This window comes from Phacochoerus africanus, chromosome 16 (assembly GCF_016906955.1).
Source record: "Phacochoerus africanus isolate WHEZ1 chromosome 16, ROS_Pafr_v1, whole genome shotgun sequence".
Taxonomy (NCBI): Eukaryota; Metazoa; Chordata; class Mammalia; order Artiodactyla; family Suidae; genus Phacochoerus; species Phacochoerus africanus.
In genome coordinates, this window is record NC_062559.1 from 15,863,981 (window position 1) to 15,884,739 (window position 20,759).

Here is a 20,759-nt window from a genome sequence, read left to right on the forward strand (position 1 = left end):
AAAGCCATGACCTAAAAGAAGACATGAAACAGGAGAAACTATGTAAAGCTGCCATCTCAAGATGCCATCAAGTCACTCAGTCATTCTGTAGAGATTTTTCCATTCCTATGTCAAAACCACGATGCTTTCCAAACCATTGCCAAGTTCATGGAGGCACATAAAAAGCACAGATTCCAGGAGTTCCCGTTGTGGCGCAGTGGTTAACGAATGTGACTAGGAACCATGAGGTTGCGGGTTCGATCCTGGGCCTTGCTCAGTGGGCTAAGGATCCAGCATTGCCGTGAGCCGTGGTGTAGGTCACAGACGGGGCTGGGATCCCACGTTGCTGTGGCTGTGACGTAGGCCGGCAGCTACAGCTCTGGTGAGACCCCTAGCCTGGGTACCTCCATATGCCCTGGGAGCCGCCCCAGAAAAGGTAAAAAGACAAAAAAAAAAAAGCACAGATTACAGTTCAGCTGGGCACAGAAACATTTCTGGATCACTAAGACAGCTCTGGCATTGGCAGGATGAATTACATCTCCAACCACGACTAATTAATCCCAGGAAGGAATCTATTTACCTGATGGCCTAAAAGGACCATGGTACCTATGCTAAGCTATTGTTAACAGCACCTGGTAGAACACACAAGTTAAATGGTTCTAGTGAATTCACCGCCATCGGCTCCAAGCAAGCCCTACAAACAAACAAGCATAAAAACCCAGGGTAAATAACTACAGATCTAAAACTAAATTTGTCAGTTTCCTTTTTGATACTAGCCTCTGTATTTCAGTGTAGCCGGTCAAGTGCTTTGAAAGGAAAATAACTAGTCACCATCGCTGGCTCCTTCTACGGAGCAATTTTGCTTCACTTTGGACTTAATAGAGTAATGGAGTCCAGACAGGAGAAAATACACAAAAGCCAATATTACTCTTTAAAAAGACAAAAGGAAGATCAAATACAAGAAAAAGCACACCTATGAAAATAGGGTTAGAAACCCGAAGGTAACCCATCACTCAAGAGGAACAGTAACTGTCAAAGACAGAGTAAGAGGATGCAACAAGAAAAAAACACTCATCTAGAATACCACCATGAGCAATACACCAGGGGTGTCTTAATCCTCTCAAAACAAGGTCAACCATAAGGTGTCTGCGACTTTCGAGCTCTCTGACCTTGGGCAAGTCACTTCACGGCTTTGGATCTGTTTCTTTCCTTATCAAATAGACAAGATAATAAGAGCACCTGCCTCTCCAGGTTACCGTGAGGACTAGAGAAGTGTGTGAACGTGCTTTGTAAACATCAAGTGCCCTCAACGTGTGGGCTGACACGTTGTTAGAAACAAAATCAATCATTTGTGAATCACAACACTGTTCGCCCAAACCCCCTAAAGCCAAGCCTCCCCCATTGGAAAATTCCTGAGGGTTACTTATAAACTAACGTCAGAGCTTTTCTCCACATTCTTCTGGTAGCTGTTCCATTAAGTGCTTAGGAAAAGCCAAATAATGAGCATCAGCAAAAGGCAGGAACTGAAGGGGTCACGGAGGGTAGTTCCCTGCCTTAAGAAACAACTGCAACTAGACGATCTCACACAGAGAAATACCTGTTCCCCAATCTCTAGGAAAGGATGAGTAACAGTTCACTGGACCCTATTTCGTTCATTTAGTCACTGAACAGTCTGTACTGCACCTGCGACTTAGCAGGCACAGTTCTAAGTGGCTAAAAAGACAGATGTGAATAAAAGCAATCCCTCCCTCATGAAGCTTCCAATCGAGTCTAGTGGGGGAAGCAGACACTTGGGAAGGTGGGAAGGCCTGGGCGGCGGGGGGGGGGGGGGGGAAGGGAGGCAGGAGGAGGGGGACACTCTGGCACACAGGGAGGCCAGGAATAGCCTCTCAGATCAAGATGGCATTTGAACAGAGTTTTCTAGAAAGCTGGGGGCTGCCGGGGAGAAGAGGTGGCATTATCTGAGGAAACTGATTCCAGAGACAGCAAAAGAGGCACAGGTCCTGAAACCAGCTATGTTTGGCCTGTCCAAGGAACAAGGAATAGCCAGGCAGTCAACGTGGCTTCAGAAAAGCGAGGAGGGGCAACAGAGATAAGAGTTAAGGTCAAGGAGGATGCTGGGGGCTGGGTTAGTACAGCTCGGCAGGCTTTTACTCTAAAAGTGCTCTCTGAAGTCACCTAGGAGTTAGAACCCAGGCAAAGCATGACAGCTTTCAACCAGCACTTAGTGGTGAATAATGAGTAATAATACTTCCACGTTTCATTTCAATCCTACCCCACCTCTTTCCAAAAGATCTGAGACAGTTCATACAAAAATACAGACAACAGAAATGAGAAAGGGGAACTAGTGAGAGATGCAGGACAACAAGGCCACACACATGTAAAACACAGGTACGCAGGTCATAGGGACCAACACAGTGTGTATGAAGTGAGCTCTCTGTCGAACTCTGAGGTTCCTAGCAGCCAATGCAAAAAGGAAACAGCTACGCAATTCTCATGCTCAAAAAGACAGATCCAAGCTCCTCTAAGGAAGTAAACTTTAAATTAGAACTAATTTTTTTAACCTTTCAGTTAAAATAAGATGTTATACAATATAGCAAACAATGTCCTCGACAACCTTCTAAAAACAGATAAATGACAATTTCTTCTAAGTCCCTCCAAGAACGTAATACTCAAACCTAAGAGATTTTGAAAGGCTCTAAATATAGTTTGAGTATTAAGCTTTACAAAGATTCATTTTTTTTTTCTTTTTTTGTCTTTTTGCTATTTCTTTGGGCCGCTCCCGCGGCATATGGAGGTTCCCAGGCTAGGGGTCTGATCGGAGCTGTAGCCCCTGGCCTACGCCAGAGCCACAGCAACGTGGGATCCGAGCCGCGTCTGCGACCTACACCACAGCTCACGGCAATGCCAGATCGTTAACCCACTGAGCAAGGTCAGGGACCGAACCCGCAACCTCACGGTTCTTAGTCAGATTCGTTAGCCACTTCGCCACGACGGGAACTCCCCATTTTAATCTAAGAGTAGAATTGAGAGAAGTCCGACGACTAAATGGATCTGATCATGTTTCATTAACTTCCTCCTCTCCACCACCCTTTTTCCATAGTTCAAGCTGACCAGACAGCCATTCTTTGCCAAGAGTTCACAGTACAAGCATTTGGGATTAGAGAGCTAATAAAAGATGGTCAAACCTTAAAACACACAAAACCATTTAGCGAAGGTGACAACCAACTGTAGAAAAGTACCCTGACCAGGGCTCTTCCTTGAGCCTCAAGATTGCCAGACTGTCACTCTGGGGGCACTTTAGGGTTATCTGAACAAAGGAGGAAGACGTCTCCAGAGCACTGCATGTATGGACTGAATTGTGACACACACACCACCCACCTCCCCCAGAAGCCCTCGCCTCCAACGGGACTGTGTTTTGCCAAGAGGGATTGGAGGGAGGTAATCCAGGTTCAGTGAGGCCCTGTGTCCAGGGCCTTAATGCTGGGGGACCGGGGTCCTTATAAAAAGAGGAAGAGACCCAAGACAGCGCCCCTCCTCTATACTCAAGAGCAAGGGCCGTGCAAGGACACAGCGAGAAGGTGGCCACCTGCCAAGAGGCCTCTCCAGAAACCAACCCTGACAACACCTTAGCCTTAGACCTCTAGCCTCCTCAACTGCGAGAAAAACTATTGTTTAAGTCACTCCGGCCATGGCATCTTGTTACGGTGGCCTGAGCTGGCTACTAACTACAGCACCCTGTAAGACAGAGGCAGCATCACACTAGCTGGGTAAAACCTCAAGGCAGATGTTATCAGTCACCCCCCCTCCCCCGCTTAACCATAGCAACGCAGATGCTTTCACAAGCAGAGTTAGCTGCCCGATGGAGTCTCAGATAACTCAACTAATTAACCTGCTATAAGAAATTTTAACATAATACACCTGAATTTGGGTGACACCTGCAGAATAATTAGCATTAAGTCGGGCTTTCTGAAAACAGTTAATACACTTAATTGTCTTCTAAAGGCATTCCTTGTTGGCATCCCGTGACCTCTCCTCCAGGAATAATAAAGATTAAGGAAACAATTAATGGAAATCCCTTCAAGCAACTCAGAAAAACTAATTACAAGTAAAGCTCCACATATCCAGAAATCACCTATCAAGAAGTACAGCTCTACAGAGGAAAATCCAGAGCTACAAGCCAATCTCCTCAGTAACCCCCACTCTGGGAAGCACTCAAAATGGGCCTCTGGGCAGGCAATCCAGATGCCACTGAGCCCCTGCCCTTTTTACTCCTAAGCACCTGAATCCCTCCATCAGTACCGCCCTCTCTCATTAGAACAATTCTAACGAATGTTTTTACCTGCATAATGAAAAGAGCAGAAGACAAGAAGTCATCCTCACCATATAGTCAAACACATTACCTTCCGACCCAACCTGAGTAGTTTTATACTCTCAACAGATATCCAAGAGTTAACAAGTTTCAGAACCTCCAAGTAGGAAGAGAATGAACAATTAACTAACCCATCTTTCAAAAAGGAATATAATATTCCTTGTTATTGACCCCAACACAAGAAAAAATCTAGAGCCGACATGATTCTTGAAAACGTGAATTCTATTCTCTTTCTCAAACCGCTTTTAACCAGCAAGGTATTAGGTTACACTATGAGATCTATTTAGCCCTTATCTCACAGTGTGAGTCAGGTTTTCTTTTCCTTTAAAATATGTAACAGCCAACCTACAAAATGCCTGACAGTAACATATGCCTACTAGGTCAGCAGAAGTACTAAAGACACTTCTGAGCAGAGTGAAAGTACAAACTGAGAAGGAGGAAAAGAGGTTACTGAGATGCTGAACCCTAACCAACAAAGTTGAGAAGTGGTCTTTAAGGCCCACAAAACAGAGCACTTTGTATAAGATGCATAGTCTACAAATGCTTAAAATGAATAATAAAAATAAAAGAACCTCGGAGTTCCCTGGTGGCCTAGCAGGTTAAGGACCCGACATGATCACTGCTGTGGATGGGGTTTAATCTGCGGCCCAGGAACTTCCACATGTTATGGACGTGGCCAAAAAGAAGACTCATAATTCTGAGTCTTGTGGAAGAAAAAAAAAAAAAAAAATCACACATCAGATTATGAGATGGGTATCACTATATAATCACATAAGATAGGGCTTCACTCAAAGCATAACCAAATCCGCATTATACTTTTAAATCAGATTATATTCAATTATACACTGCAATTGCTTCTTAATTGTGTCTTATTAGATCCCACAAAATACAAGATACTACCAGCCCAACTGATAACCATTCACAATGACAAGTCCCTCTGAAAAAGTTTTCTGAAACCTAAAAACAACATTCCGTAACTCACTACAAAGAGATTCATTTAATAACAAGTGACAGTAAACAATTTCTGCTTTAAAGTCAATTGAAAATTCACTGGCAGCTTTGCTTCAAGACAGCACTTAGGGCCAATTCTGACACCCGACAGGCAGTTTTTCTGTGTTTCAATTAACTCGGTTATACAGAACACTTCTGGAGACCAAAAGCTATAAATCTTGCAGCTTAACAGAGAAGGCCGTTACCAAAATTAAGTAAAATCACCCCTACTAAAAAATCAACACAGTCCAGGGTCGACAAAGTCAACCTAAAACCTCCCCCACCCTTCCTGATCCAAACTCTCTTTTCCACTCGCATTTTAAAATTTTAAGCCCCACATCCTTTTAAAACACTGTCTTCAGGCACCCCATTTTTCGCCTCCACTGGAATGTTTCTGTTATTACAACACATTACAGCATCTGATCTTTTATTTATTTTTTTTTTTTTAAGGGCTGCACCCGTGCATATGAAGATTCCCAGGCTGGGGTTGAATCAGAGCTACAGCTGCCAGCCTACACCACAGCCACAGCAACACAGGATCCTCAACCCACTGAACAAGGCCAAGGATCGAACCCAAAACCCATGGTTCCCAGTCGGATTTGCCTCCTCTGCACCAAGACGGGAACTCCCATCTGACCATTTTAAATGTGTATGTTATTTCCTAATGAGGAGTTTCTGGTGAGTTCCTCAGAAACAGTGTCTTCTAAGATATTAATAGATGTTACGTGATAATGGGCTCTTCTGTAAATTCTGGGTTACACAAATTGAAACAGGCTTTCTAACAGTGTTCATTTTCAGGAGACTTTAATGTTAATGTACAAGGTGCTTCTGGGAGGGAGGAAGGGGGGGAGGGCAAGGTGGACAGGACGTGAATATATTATGTAGAATTTCTGCAATTTATTAACCTACATAACCTTGTAATTTCCACCACCTTCCCTCTCCCCAGCATATACATAAACATACATACACATGCGTTTTGGTTTTTTTTTTTTTTTTTTGCTTGTTTAGGGCCACATGTTGGGCATATGCAAGTTCCCAGGGACTGAATTGGAGCTACAAGTTGCCAGTCTACGCCACAGCCACAGCAGTGAGGGATCCAAGCTGGTCTGCGACCTACACCACAGCTCACAGCAACGCCAGACCCTTAACCCACTGAGCAAGGCCAAGGATTAGGGATCGAACCCGAATCCTCATGGATACTAGTCAGATTCGTTTCCCCTGAGCCACGATGGTAACTCCCCACATGTACATTTTTATGGAAATTACCAAACATGCACGAAATTAAGAGACTCCTTGAATAAACCCAGCTTCAACAATTATCAAACAATTCCCACCTTGTTTCATTTATACCTTCACTGACTCCAATCTTCTTCCCTATTATTTGGAAGCAAATCCTAGACATGTTATTTTTATTGCTGTATATATTTCGCTACGTATCTCTTACGAATAACACTTTTTTAAAAATAGCCATACCATTACCTCAGCCAAAAGTTAATGTTGATTGATTTCTTACAACTTCTTTTCCCAAATTATCTCCTAAGGGCCACTCAAACTCTAATTCACCTGAGACTCTTGTTAAACTGCTGATCCAGGCCAGATGGTTCAGCAGGTGCCTAAGATCTCCATTTCTAACAAGCTCTCAAGCGACACTTTAAGTATAAAATAGTCCGTAATATTCAGCGCAATGATAGGTGTCAAGTTTCCAATGGAAAAACACCTTCTGCATCATGTGCCACTGAACTTTCTGCAAGAGCTTTATAAAAAACTTTTCAAAAAATAAATAAAAGTCAGGAAAGGTTCTCCTAAGAATCTTGAAATGCTTAAATTTTCCTTACAATGTCAAAGGATACGCGAGCATTCTCCCTTACAGCATCATGTTAAATGGTGAGTCCCTACGTTTTCAAGGTGAAAAACACCATAAAGACAGACCAAGGTCATAACTCATTTCATAGCTTGAAAGCAGTTAACAAACATGGAAGGGGCAACAGAATATAAGACAGTGGGGAGAGCTGCTCACGACTGCCAACTGAAAAATGCAAACACAGGTTGCAAAAGCATCCACATGCAAATAAAAACAACCAAGAGAAAGAGTCTAAGTACTATGCTACCCAAAGAAAAGCCATTTACCAGCCACACTAGACCTCAGGCTACAATAAACTGTACCCTCACAGGCATTCAACAAAGAACTCTTTATTTTTTAAACTAAAGAAATATACAAACAGACGCATACTAGTTCCAAGGTATTTCTAAGAGTTCTGAAAAAGTACATGACGTAAACACACAACACAGTAAAAATCAGAAAAACCATCAATGCTGAGATACCTAGCTCACTTTAGTGCCACAACATCTGCTTACCTTCTTCTTCCTCTCTGAGCCTATGCACCCTAAAACCCGACCCATGAAAATGAGAGATATTCTTTAAGACAAGAAGCATGACAGGCTTCTACTCCGAGACAGGATGGAATAACAGCACATGGATTTACTCTCCCATCTGAAACAGCGAACAAACAAAACAGATTTGAAAACCTTGGACTCTGCTGTTTGCCGAGCAGAGTGCCGGAGAGAGAGCCACCCCGAGCACCCTGGAGAGCTGTGGAGGAGCTTCCTTGAGTCTTCATCTGGGCATGCGGGGTAGAAAACTACTCAAAGCCACACCAAGAACCACCTGAAAGCATTAGCGAGAACAATTATCTCAAATCACACACAGCCAGAGTGAAAAATCTCAGCACTCAACAAAGCACTGGATGGAGCACTCAGGATTTTGCCAAAGCATAGAGGCAAAATGGCCCTAGACTAAATGTTACACTGCTCCCAATTAGCAAAATTTTAAAGAGGACCTGAAAGTGCCACCCTGTTTCCGAGTAACTTAACCACATCCCAAAAGAAAGCTCAAGAATATTTACAGGAGAACAAAGATATCCAATATCAGTATCCAACAAGGTGAAATCCACAAAATCTAGCATCCAAAAAGTGCAAGGCATGTAAAGGGAGGGGCGGGAGGCATCAATCAACCAAAACGAACCGCAAAATGATGACAGATGATAAAATTAGTGAAAACATTTACATAGTTACAACACCTGTATTCTATATGGTCAACCAGCTATGGGAAAGTCTGAACACGTGGGCAGAGATTTAAAGACATTTTTTAAAGACTCAAATCAAACTTCTTGGAGAGCAAAACCACAATCTAATAAACTTATATTACATGGAATTAACAGCAGATTATGAATTGCAGGAATGATTAGTGAATTTGAACACACAATAATAGAAGCTATACAAAAGCAAACATCAAGAAAAAACAAAGAATGAAGAAAAAGAGAAAGAAAGAAAAGTCACCATTCAGTGAGCTGTAGGACAACCTGAAGTGTCTTAAAATACTTAGAGGTAAATCTGACAAACAATATGTAAGACTAACACATTGAAATCTACAAAAAAAAAAAAAAAAGGATTGAGGGAATTAAATGGAAAGAGATACCCTGTAGATGAATCAGAAGTTTCATACTGATACAGTGTCAATTCTCCCATATTAATCATCCCAACCAAAATCCCAGCAGGTGTTTTTTTAGAAATTGATTAGCTAATTCTAAAATTAATACGGAAATGCAAAGGACCTAGAATGGCTAAAATAAATTTGAAAATATAATACAGCTGGAAAGCTTACATGATATGTAAAAAAGCAGTCAGCAAGGCTGTGTGGTATTGTCAACAAGATCAACAGATAAATGGAACAGACTAAAAAACAGATCCACAGTAGCCAACTGATTTTTGACGAACACGCAAAAGAGTCAGCGAAAAAAAGAACAGCCTACTAAACAAGTTGTGTTGGAACGACAGGATATCCTTAACAACAACAACAAAAACTGAACTGGGAAAAAAAAAAAAAATTGGCAGGGATGCTGGAATTGTTTTCTACCTTGACCTAGGGAGTGGTTACACTGGCAAGAATTCATTAAGCCATTAAATCATACAATCAGTATGTATGTGCTTTACTCTATGTATGTATATCTCAAAATGGAGACAATAAAGTTAGCATATACTTTTGGCACAGAGCACATCCCATATTTCTGTTAAAATATATTTCTATCTATACATCCAACATTTCATACAGAGAGACAGAGATGGGGGTGCGGGGGGAGAGAGAGATCACCTAATACCAACGATTGATGGTAACTTATGGAGGATAAAGTTTAGCATAATATTTTTTTTACTTTCATCTTCACATTTTTCTACATTTCTATTATTTGAATTCTTTATAATGAGGGTGGACTATTTTTATAACAATGCAATGATTTTTAAAAGCTGGAAGCAAAGTTATTAGCAGTGATTGATTCTGAGTGAAGAGAGAATATGAGTATATTTCCATCTCTGTAATTTTCTACATTTTTAATTTTTCCCAGGTAAAAAATATTTATATAACCATATAATACTTACATTATCTTGTTATGCTAAAAAATGTTAACTTTGTTACAATTACAACTATTAAGCCTTCATGTGTACCTGGACAGGATCTACACAAAAACCCTAAAAACAAAAACATTGTTTTCGGAAAGAGTATTTTTGGACAATGTTTCTCTTTAATGATTTTTAATAAGTTTACAGAAATTAATTTTTATAAAGGCAAATGGAAAAAGTTACATTGACAGACGTGCAGAAAAAGAGATCAAAAAGCATAGGATGTTGCCGAAGGTCCCGCACATATACAGCAATGGAGAAAAGGTCATCTTTTCAACAAATGGTATGACAACAACTCAACAGTAACAAAAAAAAAAAAATCTAGACAGAGATCTTATAACCTTCCCAAAAATTAACTGAGAATGAATATGAAACCTAAACACCAAAAATCCTAGGAGTTAGCATAGGAGAAGCTAGAGATGACCTTAGGCATGGCAATGACTTTGTAGCTGCACCAAAGACACGATCCATGAAAGAAGCAACTGATAAGTGGATTTTATTAAAATTAACAACTTCTGCTCTGGAAAAGACATTCTCTTCCTAGAAAGTAAGATGAAAAGCTACAGAGCAGGAAAACATATTTTCAAAACATATATCCACATACATTCGACGTCACTAGGTGGCAGTGAGGCAAACACTCCCGTCTTAACCATGCAATAGAGTAGAGTTAGTGGAGACAAAACCAAAAAAAAAAAAAAAAACCATTTCGAGAGTTCCTATGTGACTCAGCGGGTTAAGAACCTAACTAGTATCCATGACATTGTGGGTTCAATCCCTGGCTCTACTCACTGGGTTAAGTCTCTGGCATCGCTGTGAGCTGTGGTGTATGTAGGTCGCAGATGCAGCTCAGGTCTGGTGTGGCTGTGGCTGTGGTGTAGGCCCGTAGCTGCAATTCTGATTAGACCTCTAGCCTGGGAACTTCCATATGCTGTAGGTGCAGCCCTAAAAAAAAGGGGAGGAAAAAAGAAGAAGCAGTTTCAGCATTCCTCTTGTGGCGCAACAGGATCGGGGGCATCTCCACGGCGCCAGGACACAGGTTCAATCCCCAGCCGGCAACAGTGGGTTAACAGATGCAGCGCTGCCACAACTGTGGCACAGGCTACAACTGTGGCTTGGATCTGATCCCTGGCCCAAAAGCCATATGCCAAAAAAAAAAAAAAAAAGACAGTTCTGGCAAGAATATGAGAAAACAGGTACTTTAATAGACCACTTGTGGGACTGTAAATTACCATCTTTCTGGAGGACATTTTAGTTCTATTTGTCAAAAGACCAAAAGCACATATACTCCAAAGCAGCTATTCTATAGCCACTGTGATGAATTTACACCATGGATATGCAGCCAATGAGCACGACTCCTCACTGCAACTTATCTTTAACAGAAGAAAAAAAAAATAGAAGTATATATTAAAAAGTCGGGGGTAGGGGTCACCAATTAAATAGATTATGGGGTATCCACGGGACAGAATGCGCACGAGCACTAACAATGAGAAAGATCAACATGTACATAGTATGATCCCACGTGTCTAAAGATTATGTTACTGTTATGACTATTCCTCACACAGAAAAGCTCAAAAACAATACTACATGTTAATATGTTAAAAAAAACAGATCCCCTTTGGGAGTTCCCATCGTGGTGCAGTGGTTAACGATTCCAACTAGGAACCATGAGGTTGCGGGTTCGATCCCTGCCCTTGCTCAGCGGGTTGGGGATCCGGCGTTGCCATGAGCTGTGGTGTAGGTTGCAGACATGGCTCCGATCCCGCATTGTTGTGGCTCTGGCGTAAGCTGGTGACTACAGCTCCCACTAGCCTGGGACTCTCCATATGCCTCGAGAGCGGCCCAAGAAATGGCAGAAAGACAAAAAAAAAAAAAAAAAGATCTCCTTTTGTCTAAAGATTATATATTCACACATACTTAAATATAGTCTACTATTTTTCTCATGAAATCACAAGACACTTAACAGGTGTATATTTCAGGAAGGAGATGAATAGGGAGGGAGAAAAACTATTTTGTACCCCTTGAAATATCTGAATTTTCTAAATATGTAACTAATTTTAGAAAATCATGTATATAATTTTAGAAAATCACATAAATCATTTTTTTAATGGCAACAAAGTTTATCTAGACAGAGATCATGGACCCTTTGGTTTGCTCATTTATAGTTTGTGTTTTTAATAAATGTTTTACATTTGGGAGTTCCCGTCGTGGCTCAGTGGTTAACAAATCCGACTAGGAACTATGAGGTTGTGGGTTCGATGCCTGGTCTTGCTTAGTGGGTGGGGGATTCAGCGTTGCCATGAGCTGTGGTGTAGGTCGCAGACGTGGCTCGGATCCCGCGTTGCTGTGGCTCTGGTGTAGGCCGGTGGCTACAGCTCCAATTCGACCCCTAGCCTGGGAACCTCCATAAGCCGCAGAAGCAGCCCAAGAAAATGGCAAAAAGACAAAAAAAAATAAATGTTTTACATTTTATGTCTGTTCATATTTTACATGTTTTGTATACACACGTAAGCATATATATATTTAAATCTAGCTTCTTCAGCTGACTCTCAAATTATCAAATAATTACCATCTTATTTCAGCTACACAAGGTTTCCTAGTTACAGAGAGAACATTCTGACAACTGGAATCAGGCATTCTAGTCAACCCAGCAAGAATATTTCTGATGGAAAATTATATCCTGGCTGCTCTCTGGCAAACTTGATATTCAAATCAAATTTCTAACCAGAGAAGCTGGTGCTCCTGCAAAGAAGGAAATGAGTATCTGAGGGCCTTTTCTGTGCCAAACTGTGCTAGGCACTTTTACATACTCTTACGCAATTTTTCCAAACCCACAGCATATTGTGTTATTATCCCATTTTACAGATGACAAACTAAGACACAAGGTTTAAGTAATTAGTCCAATGTTAATTGACATGGATAACAGACTAAGTTTCCTCTAACTATATCGCACCTTCCACTGAAAACTATGACCATATTTACCTATAAGAAATGGCTTAAAAAACCTGACCTAACACCCAACATTAAACAATATGCCTTGGAGTACCCTTGTGGCTCAGCAGGTTAAGGATCTGGTACTGTCACTGCAGGAGCTCAAGTCGATGCTGTGGTGCAGGTTTGATCCCTGGCCCAGCAACTCCCACATGCCACAGGTACAGCCAAGAAAGAAAAGAAAAATTAAAAAGCTATATGCTTCAAAGTCTTCAAGAAATTTCACTGCTAAAAATTACCCATGAGGATAGAAACTTAGACATGGGCTCTCAAGATATTACTTCTGTGTGTTTAGCCAGAAAAATGGGAATTCTTTTGTCCCTTAAATCTATAAAGGCTGTCAGATGCCCCAGGGCTTCCAGAAAGTTTCTATGTGGTTAGTCTCCAGATATTCCAGCAGTAATTTTCAAGCAGTATTATATCGCTAGAGTCAAGATTCTCCAGGGACCAGAGAGAGATGGAAACCCTAAAAACCACTACAAGACAGGCTCGAAAGAAGAGATGAGTCAGTGCTGGAAAAACAATAGTAAGGCCCTCACAACAACTTCCCGGACTGCTCTGAACAGCGCCTCCTTTCCTGCTTCAAGGCTGTTGGTTCAGAGGTCTGATCAAAACTCAGACCCCTTCAACAAAGTTTACTCACCAAGATGCTCTCAGAGAGGGAAGGGGATTTAACAGGTGTCTACAATAAAGGATGTTCTACGTTTCTGGAAATTCCAACGTCTGTGAACACGTAAAAGTTGATGAAAATGTGAGCCTTTAACTGCCTTCAAACCTCTCTGACATCTGTAAGCAGAGTCTGTCCACAAAAGCTCTGCTCTGAGGTCTCAATGAGGTCCCTTCAAGTCACAGCCGAAGTCTGTCTTCCCAACTTATAAGGAGAAGAGAGTCAACATTTAATTGGTAAGTAAATCACCTAACAGTTAGCAGCAGACACATTTCCCAATTAAAAATCTGACAAGACCTCACAAAAATAAAATAGCACCTCCAAAATGCCATCTTGCTTATTTCCTATTTAGAAAGGCTGGCCACCCCAACCTCACGCCAAACAAAAGATGGGGGGGGGGAATCAATAGAAAAGTAGGAAAAATGCTCTGTATGTGCGCGTGTGAGCCCATAAAACTGTCCAAACTGTGCATTAGCAGCTAATCAGGACTCAGTCCACCAAGTTAGCTCCATTTTAAAAGGGCCAGTGGCAAGACTTAAAACCAAAAGCTGAGGTCAGCGGCAGTCTCCAAAAGATTCAACCCCAAACACTGTCTCCTGATTCCTCATCAAAGCCCCACCTCAAAACAGAACCACCTCTTCTGCAAAACCCCAAAGTCCACTCTTTGAAACATCTGACTGTCCTGACACATTTTGATTCAGTACTTTATAAATGGTTAAGAATTCCATGTGAGTCTCAAGGTACTTAAAAATAACCCATCCACCAAATGTAACACTTCCATTACAATTAAGTACACTGTATTTCTTTAAATTATTTTGACTTCTAAATGCTTTAAAGTGGTGGACTATCACACTAGCAAAATGCTTATCATTGAACTATCTGGTACCATGACTGCAAATTCTGATGAGATTTGAATATTCCTCATGTTCACACCTACCCTCTCCTCAGGTCAAATCCTTACCCACTCAACGCGGTTCTTCCAGTTAAAAGATGACCGTAACAATAAATGCTGTTCCAACAAATAGGAATACTATGAAAATATACATACGAAGTGTTATGCTGATAACAGTACAGAAATGACCCTTTTTACACATCAGAGCAAGAGAAATAAAGCATTTTTAACATTCACTATTCAAAAAGGAAAAACAACAGCTCATCGATAGAAAAAGATAAAGTGAAACTAATCGAACTTTTCAAAGGACAATGGACTCTGTCACTAACGAGTAATTTATTTTGTGACAAAATGACAGGTCCAAGGAAACAAGAAAGAGAATTAGCACGTACTAGATACATCTTCAGGAATGCTCAGATTTTAGAAACACAGAGCCTAAAATCATTTTCCTTTTTGAGGCTTGTTGCCAAAGCAACCAGGAAAGCTGGTCTTTGAAAGAGAATTTGAAAAGAGGTTAAGGATAAGAGGTAATCAAAGTTTTATGTAAGGAATTTAGAATCATGAATACAATGTGGCAAGAAGGGTGACACAAAGAATACAAATTGGACAGCCAAACGAAGCAACTTCAGAGTCACAGAACAATTTACTAACAAGAAATGTGCACACTCCATTCTTTTTATTTCCCTTTCACTGAGATATATTTGCCATATAACATTGTAATTGTTCAGGGTGTACCACATAATCATCTGATGTATGTGGCTATTGCAAAATGATAATCACAATAAGTTAGCATCCATCACCTCACAATTACAAATGGTTTTTCTTGGAGTTCCCGTCGTGGCGCAGCGGAAACAAATCCGACTAAGAACCACGAGGTTGCGGGTTCCATCCCTGGCCTCGCTCAGTGGGTTGAAGATCTGGCGTTGCCGTGAGCTGTGGTGTAGGTTGCAGACACGGCTTGGATCTGGTGTGGCTGTGGCTGTGGCCAGCAGCTGTAGCTCCAATTCGACCCCTAGCCTGGGAACCTCCATATGCCACCGCTGGTGCGGCCCAAAAAAGACAAAAAAAAAAAAAAAAAGGTTTTTCTTGGGATGAGAGCTTCTAAGGGCTCCTCTCCTATCAACCACATTCCCCTTTCCATGTTCCCCTGAGGTATGCTTCCCCTCCCCCAACTCTCCCTCACCCCAAAAAGGCCAAAGTAATACTTAACATTTTCCTCTCATTTACTGCTTCTGTTAATGAAATGTAAACCACTGGCTATGTTCAAAACACCTCAAGGAGGAAAACAAAGAGTTTGCAATAATCTCACTCCAACACCCAAATTTTCCTATTGCTCAGAGAAATGCTGCAACACTCCGCACCACCAACAACCAGTCTTAAACGAGGTCAAATAAAACCGTGAACTCCAGTCCGTATTACACTGGCCCAGGATGCTAGATCTGGACACTCCATGACAGCATGCTGGTAACAGATATAATAAAGTAAAAATGTTACTCAAGTGGTTAGGGATAGGGAAGACAAATGGAAGGCATACAACAGAAGTTAGACTAATTAATGCTGGCAACATGAAGGTAAGAGAGATGGAAATAATAGGTGGAAAACCAGCAAATCATATTCCAGACCATCCAGAAGTAGGAGATTCCCCCTGAAGAACACAAAGGTACAGTCAGTCAACCACAGGCAATGTATGTTTCGGATCAATATCAGTAAAAAAAAAAAAAGCTTTAGCTTGATATTTAGGTTTGTTTTCAAGTATAGGCTATTTGGGGTACACTTAAATGACCTTTAACCATAAGAGAAATTAGGCTACAAACTCACATACACAAAGCTGAGATGATACACTGGCATGTAGCCACCACTTTGCCCTAATCCCCACTCCACATCAGTCAGAAGTAACCACTCCTCCTCCTAAATTCCCAGCACATCTGTCACTTCTAGTCTTATGTCACAATTGCTACATATTTTATCCCTTAAAAAGACTATATTCTCAAGGGTAGCATCATGTCAGATCCATCTTTACAAAACTGGGGGCATTCACTCAGTCATTCAACAAATATTTACTAACTACATAAATAAGTGCCAGGCACCATACAACAAACTGACACTAAATGCATACTGTTTAAATAAATGTTGACTATAAAGCAAAAAAAAAAAAAAAAAAATTCAAAAAAGGATCCAAATGAATTCGTGTATTATATTTCCACAGAGATTAAAATGGGACACTACAAATATTCTAGCTGGAGTTTCTGTATAAAGAGAAACATTTACAATACCTGGGTATCCTCACAGCAAAACTGTGGGTCCACAATAGAATAGCATTTCCTCTGTATGGTCCACCAAGTATATTAATGTTTCCATACAGAGAAGAATTATCCTCTTAATCCTAACGAAAATTTAGTAATAATGATGTAATATGCCATAATCTTAAATTAGAGACCTCCAAATAATACCCATGAGAAGGATCTTTATTAGTTCTTGAGCAGCGGGCTCTATTCGATCTGTTCATTCATTCAAATGCTGATTAACTACCAAGTCAGTTGGGCCTGGGTTTTAAAAAGATCATCAGGACACTCCAGGAGCCCTCCAGGAACACAACCAAAGCTTTGGGGGTTCGGGGGGGAGGGATGTTTTATGAAAAATACGTAAGTTGAAATTCAAATGCCAACAACGTAAAAACGTGTCACAATACGTTTTATTCAGGTTGTTTTAGTTACTCCCTGTATCATCCTTACGGGTGTTTAAAAGGGTCCTCCATCCTTAATTTATTTCACTTGCAGAATAAAGGGCCCTTAAAAGGTCGACCACTCCTATCCCCACCATATAGTCTGGGAAAATGCTATGCATATTTAGGATAACTTGAAATTTGCTTTGTTTTGTTTTTTAAGAAAAGACTTGGATAAGAAGGCAGAACAAAAATCAAACACGGATATACATGCCTTCAAACCCAGAGTCCTCCTACCAGCTCACTACAGGCTCGTTCTAGCATGAGGCTGTGGCCATTCACAGGTGGTTGGAGGTGTCCAACACGTGAGAACACAATTGGCAACTCGTGACTGGAGTCTCCGGACGCCAGGGCCTGACACCCAGAAAAGCAGAGGCGCCTTCCACAGTGAGCGCCGCTGAAGGCGATCAATCAATAAATGTATGACAAAGTGAACACACCTGGCTTTCTCTACCGAGCCCCAAACAGCGTGATTTTAGGGCGTGGGCCCTAATGGAAAGCTCTGGCCCTAAATTAGGAAAACAGTGCGAAGCCGGGCTCCTCCCCCTAGCCCAACCCCAGAGAAAAGGGGGAACTCTGGGAGCCCTTGGAAGGGGCTTGGGGGGAGGCAAGGAGGGAGAGGAGGGGTCAGCAGAGTGGAACCCAGCTAACCCTTCTCCCTGCCAAAGCGGAGGTCGAGCCGCTGCCCCCAGTCCCTGACCCTGTCTCCTGCCTCCCTCACCTGATCACAGAGATGAGCAGCCCCGAGGGGTCTTTGCTTTTGCTGACTGTGCTTCTGTATTTCCCACCAGCTCCTTCTGCCGCCATCTTGGTACTCGGGGGGAGAGCGGGTGGGTTGGAAGGAACCAAGCATAAACTCTGTAATTGACGTCTCTGGGCAGTGTACCAATGGGAGGAGAGAAGTCCAGAGTCGCGGAACTGGATGATCCAATCGCTGAAGGGAGAAGGCAGGACTGAGGCAGTAAGTTTCAGAGCCCGACGCGCTCTCTAAGCATTCTGGGAATTGTAGTTTCCTTCTGTAGTTCTTGGGTTCACAGGGAAACTAATCCAGCTGCGACTTGGTGAAGTTTCCTAATGTCTTCATTTACATTTATTTTGATCCTGGGTTTTGTCCCAGTATTCTTGTTTTTAGAATTTTATGAGTTTTTACGTCAAATTTATTTGAGGACGTCAAAGTGCTTATGTAGGTTGTGTATTCAAGTAGGGTCTATGCTTGATGTCTATATACAAAGTTTTTATTTTATTTTAAACATAAGAACTTTTAAAAATGCAATAAAATGGAAAATGAATAGACACAGAAGTGCTTTTCTTTAGAATTCTCTAAAACTAAATATTTATGCATTCGTTTAATGTGTGAATTCAATTATTTTTATATTTCCAGATAATCCTAAAAAATATGCAAGCAGGAACACACAAATGAATGTTGATAAAGAAAAGACAAAAATACCAAGAAGGAAAAGTGATCAGACTGCAGATTCCCCTTCCTCCCAAGCTAAAGTAAGCATAGTTGGTAATGATGCACAGTTGTGTTTTATTAATATTTTTACTGGGATGATTTCGTATGCCCTGCATATGACTCTACTGGCTTACTCATTAATTCAGTAGATTAAATGAACAACAGTAACAAAAAAAAAGATTAGAGTAAGAATGGAAAGTGCGTAAATTGAGGAACAAGGTGAAAACTAAGGAGTTCCCTTGTGACTCTGCAGGATAAGGATCTGGCATTGTCACTGCTGTGGCATGAGCTCAATTCCTGGCCCAGGAACATCCCTATGCCAAGGGTGAAGGCAAGAAGAGGAAGAAGAAAAATAAATATTGAGAAGGAGAAGGGGAGTAGTTCCCGTTGTGGCGCAATCCGACTAGGAACCATGAGGTGGCGGGTTCGGTCCCTGCCCTTGCTCAGTGGGTTAATAATCCGGCGTTGCCGTGAGCTGTGGTGTAGGTTGCAGACGCGGCTCGGATCCCGCGTTGCTGTGGCTCTGGCGTAGGCCGGTGGCTGCAGCTCCGATTAGACCCCTAGCCTGGGAACCTCCATATGCCGCGGGAGCGGCCCAAGAAATATCAACAACAACAACAACAACAAAGACAAAGGAAAAAAAAAAAAAAGAGAAGGAGAAGGCAGTGGTCTGCTTAGTAGCACCAGAGAGAAAAGAACTTCAGAGATGAATAGAAAGCAAACTCAGAGGTCCTAGAGTTGCAAAATAGCAAGCACATAGAAAATCCACTACTTTGATTAGACATATATAAGCTGATAGATTTTTTAAAATAAGTAGGAAACATCATTTTTTTAAAAGTTCCTTGCCTTTAGCCCAATAATTCTGGTGCAAGGGACTTTGATACTAAAGAGAGATACAAAAAAATATTGAAAATTTTAAAACATAGAAGTATTAAGTTACGGAACATCCCCATGAGGATACAACATATATAGCAACTAGAGATGATAATTTTAGTGGCTTTTAATGAAGAGAAGTTGTTGAAAGCAGGCTATAAAATTAAAGAACTCACAGGGGAATTCCCTGATGGCTTAGTGGCTAAGGACTGGGCACTTTTACCCTGAGGCAGGATTAAGACTTCTTGATTTCAAAACTTACTAAAAAGCTACAATAATCAAAAGTGTAGTACCTGCAAAAAGATAAACACATAGATAAATAGAATGCAATTGTTAGTCCAGAAGTAAACCCATACAGCTATGATCAACTGACTTTCTACAAGGCTGCCATTATCATTCAATGAATAGTCTCTTCAAAAAGTGACGCTAGAAAAACTGAATATCCACATGAAAAAAGAATGAAGTCAGATCCTGTCTTAGTCCATCCAGGCAGCTGTAACAAAACACTACAGACTGGGTAGCTTATAAAGGACAGAAATTTATTTCTCAGAGTTCTGGTCAATCAAAAGTCCAAGATCAAGATGCCATCATGGTCATGTTCCAGTGAATGCTCTCTTTCTAGTTTATAGCTATTGTGTCCTCACATATCCGAAGAGCCTAGGAATCTCTGTGAGGTCTGTTATGAGAACGCTAATCCCTAATGACCTCCAAAGGCCCCACTTCCTAATACAATCAACATACAGGTTAGAGTTTGACACACGAATTTTGGGGGTGGGGAGGTTGACACCTATTCAGCCCTCAAACCATATAGAAAATTCAACTCAAGATGCATCAAAGACCTACATTTAGGAGATAAAACACTTAGAAGATAACATAGTGACCTTAGATTTGGCAATGAATTCTTACGACACTGAAAGCATGAGCAACTAAAGGAAAAATAGATGTTGGACTTCATCAATAGTTAAAACGTGTGCATCAAAGAACACTGCAAGAAAGTAAAAAGACATCCTACAGAATGTGAGTAAATATGTGCAAATCATATATATGATAAGGGTCTTGTATCCAGGATATGGAAAGAATTCTTACAATTCAAAAGCAAAAGACAAAGCTCCAATTATAAACTGGGCAATGGGGAGTTCACATCGTGGCTCAGCGGAAACGAATCTGACTAGTATCCATGAGGATGCAGGTGCGATCCCTGGCCTCAATCAGTGAGTTAAGGATCTGGCGTTGCTGTGAGCTGTGGTGTAGACAAGCGGCTACAGCTCCAATTCTGCTGGGAACAGCCTGGGAACCTCCATATGCTATGGGTGCAGCCCTAAAAAAAAAAAAAAAAAAAAAAAAAGACCAAAAAAAAAAAAAAACCTG

The 20,759-nt window shown here is 41.3% G+C and overlaps 1 protein-coding gene across 2 annotated transcripts in view; it reads right to left on the reverse strand.

Moving 5' to 3' along the window:
• EXOC4 (exocyst complex component 4) overlaps window positions 1-17,911 on the reverse strand; it is an 808,154-nt gene extending 790,243 nt beyond the window's left edge. For both annotated transcript variants that reach the window (XR_007132659.1, XM_047763590.1), the window contains exon 1: window positions 17,784-17,911. Coding sequence is in view for 1 of the 2 variants with exons in the window: in XM_047763590.1 (XP_047619546.1) it covers window positions 17,784-17,869 (86 nt within the window). In the remaining variant the exon portion in view is untranslated. The remainder of the gene's footprint in view (window positions 1-17,783) is intronic.
• Between the last annotated feature and the right edge of the window lie 2,848 nt (window positions 17,912-20,759).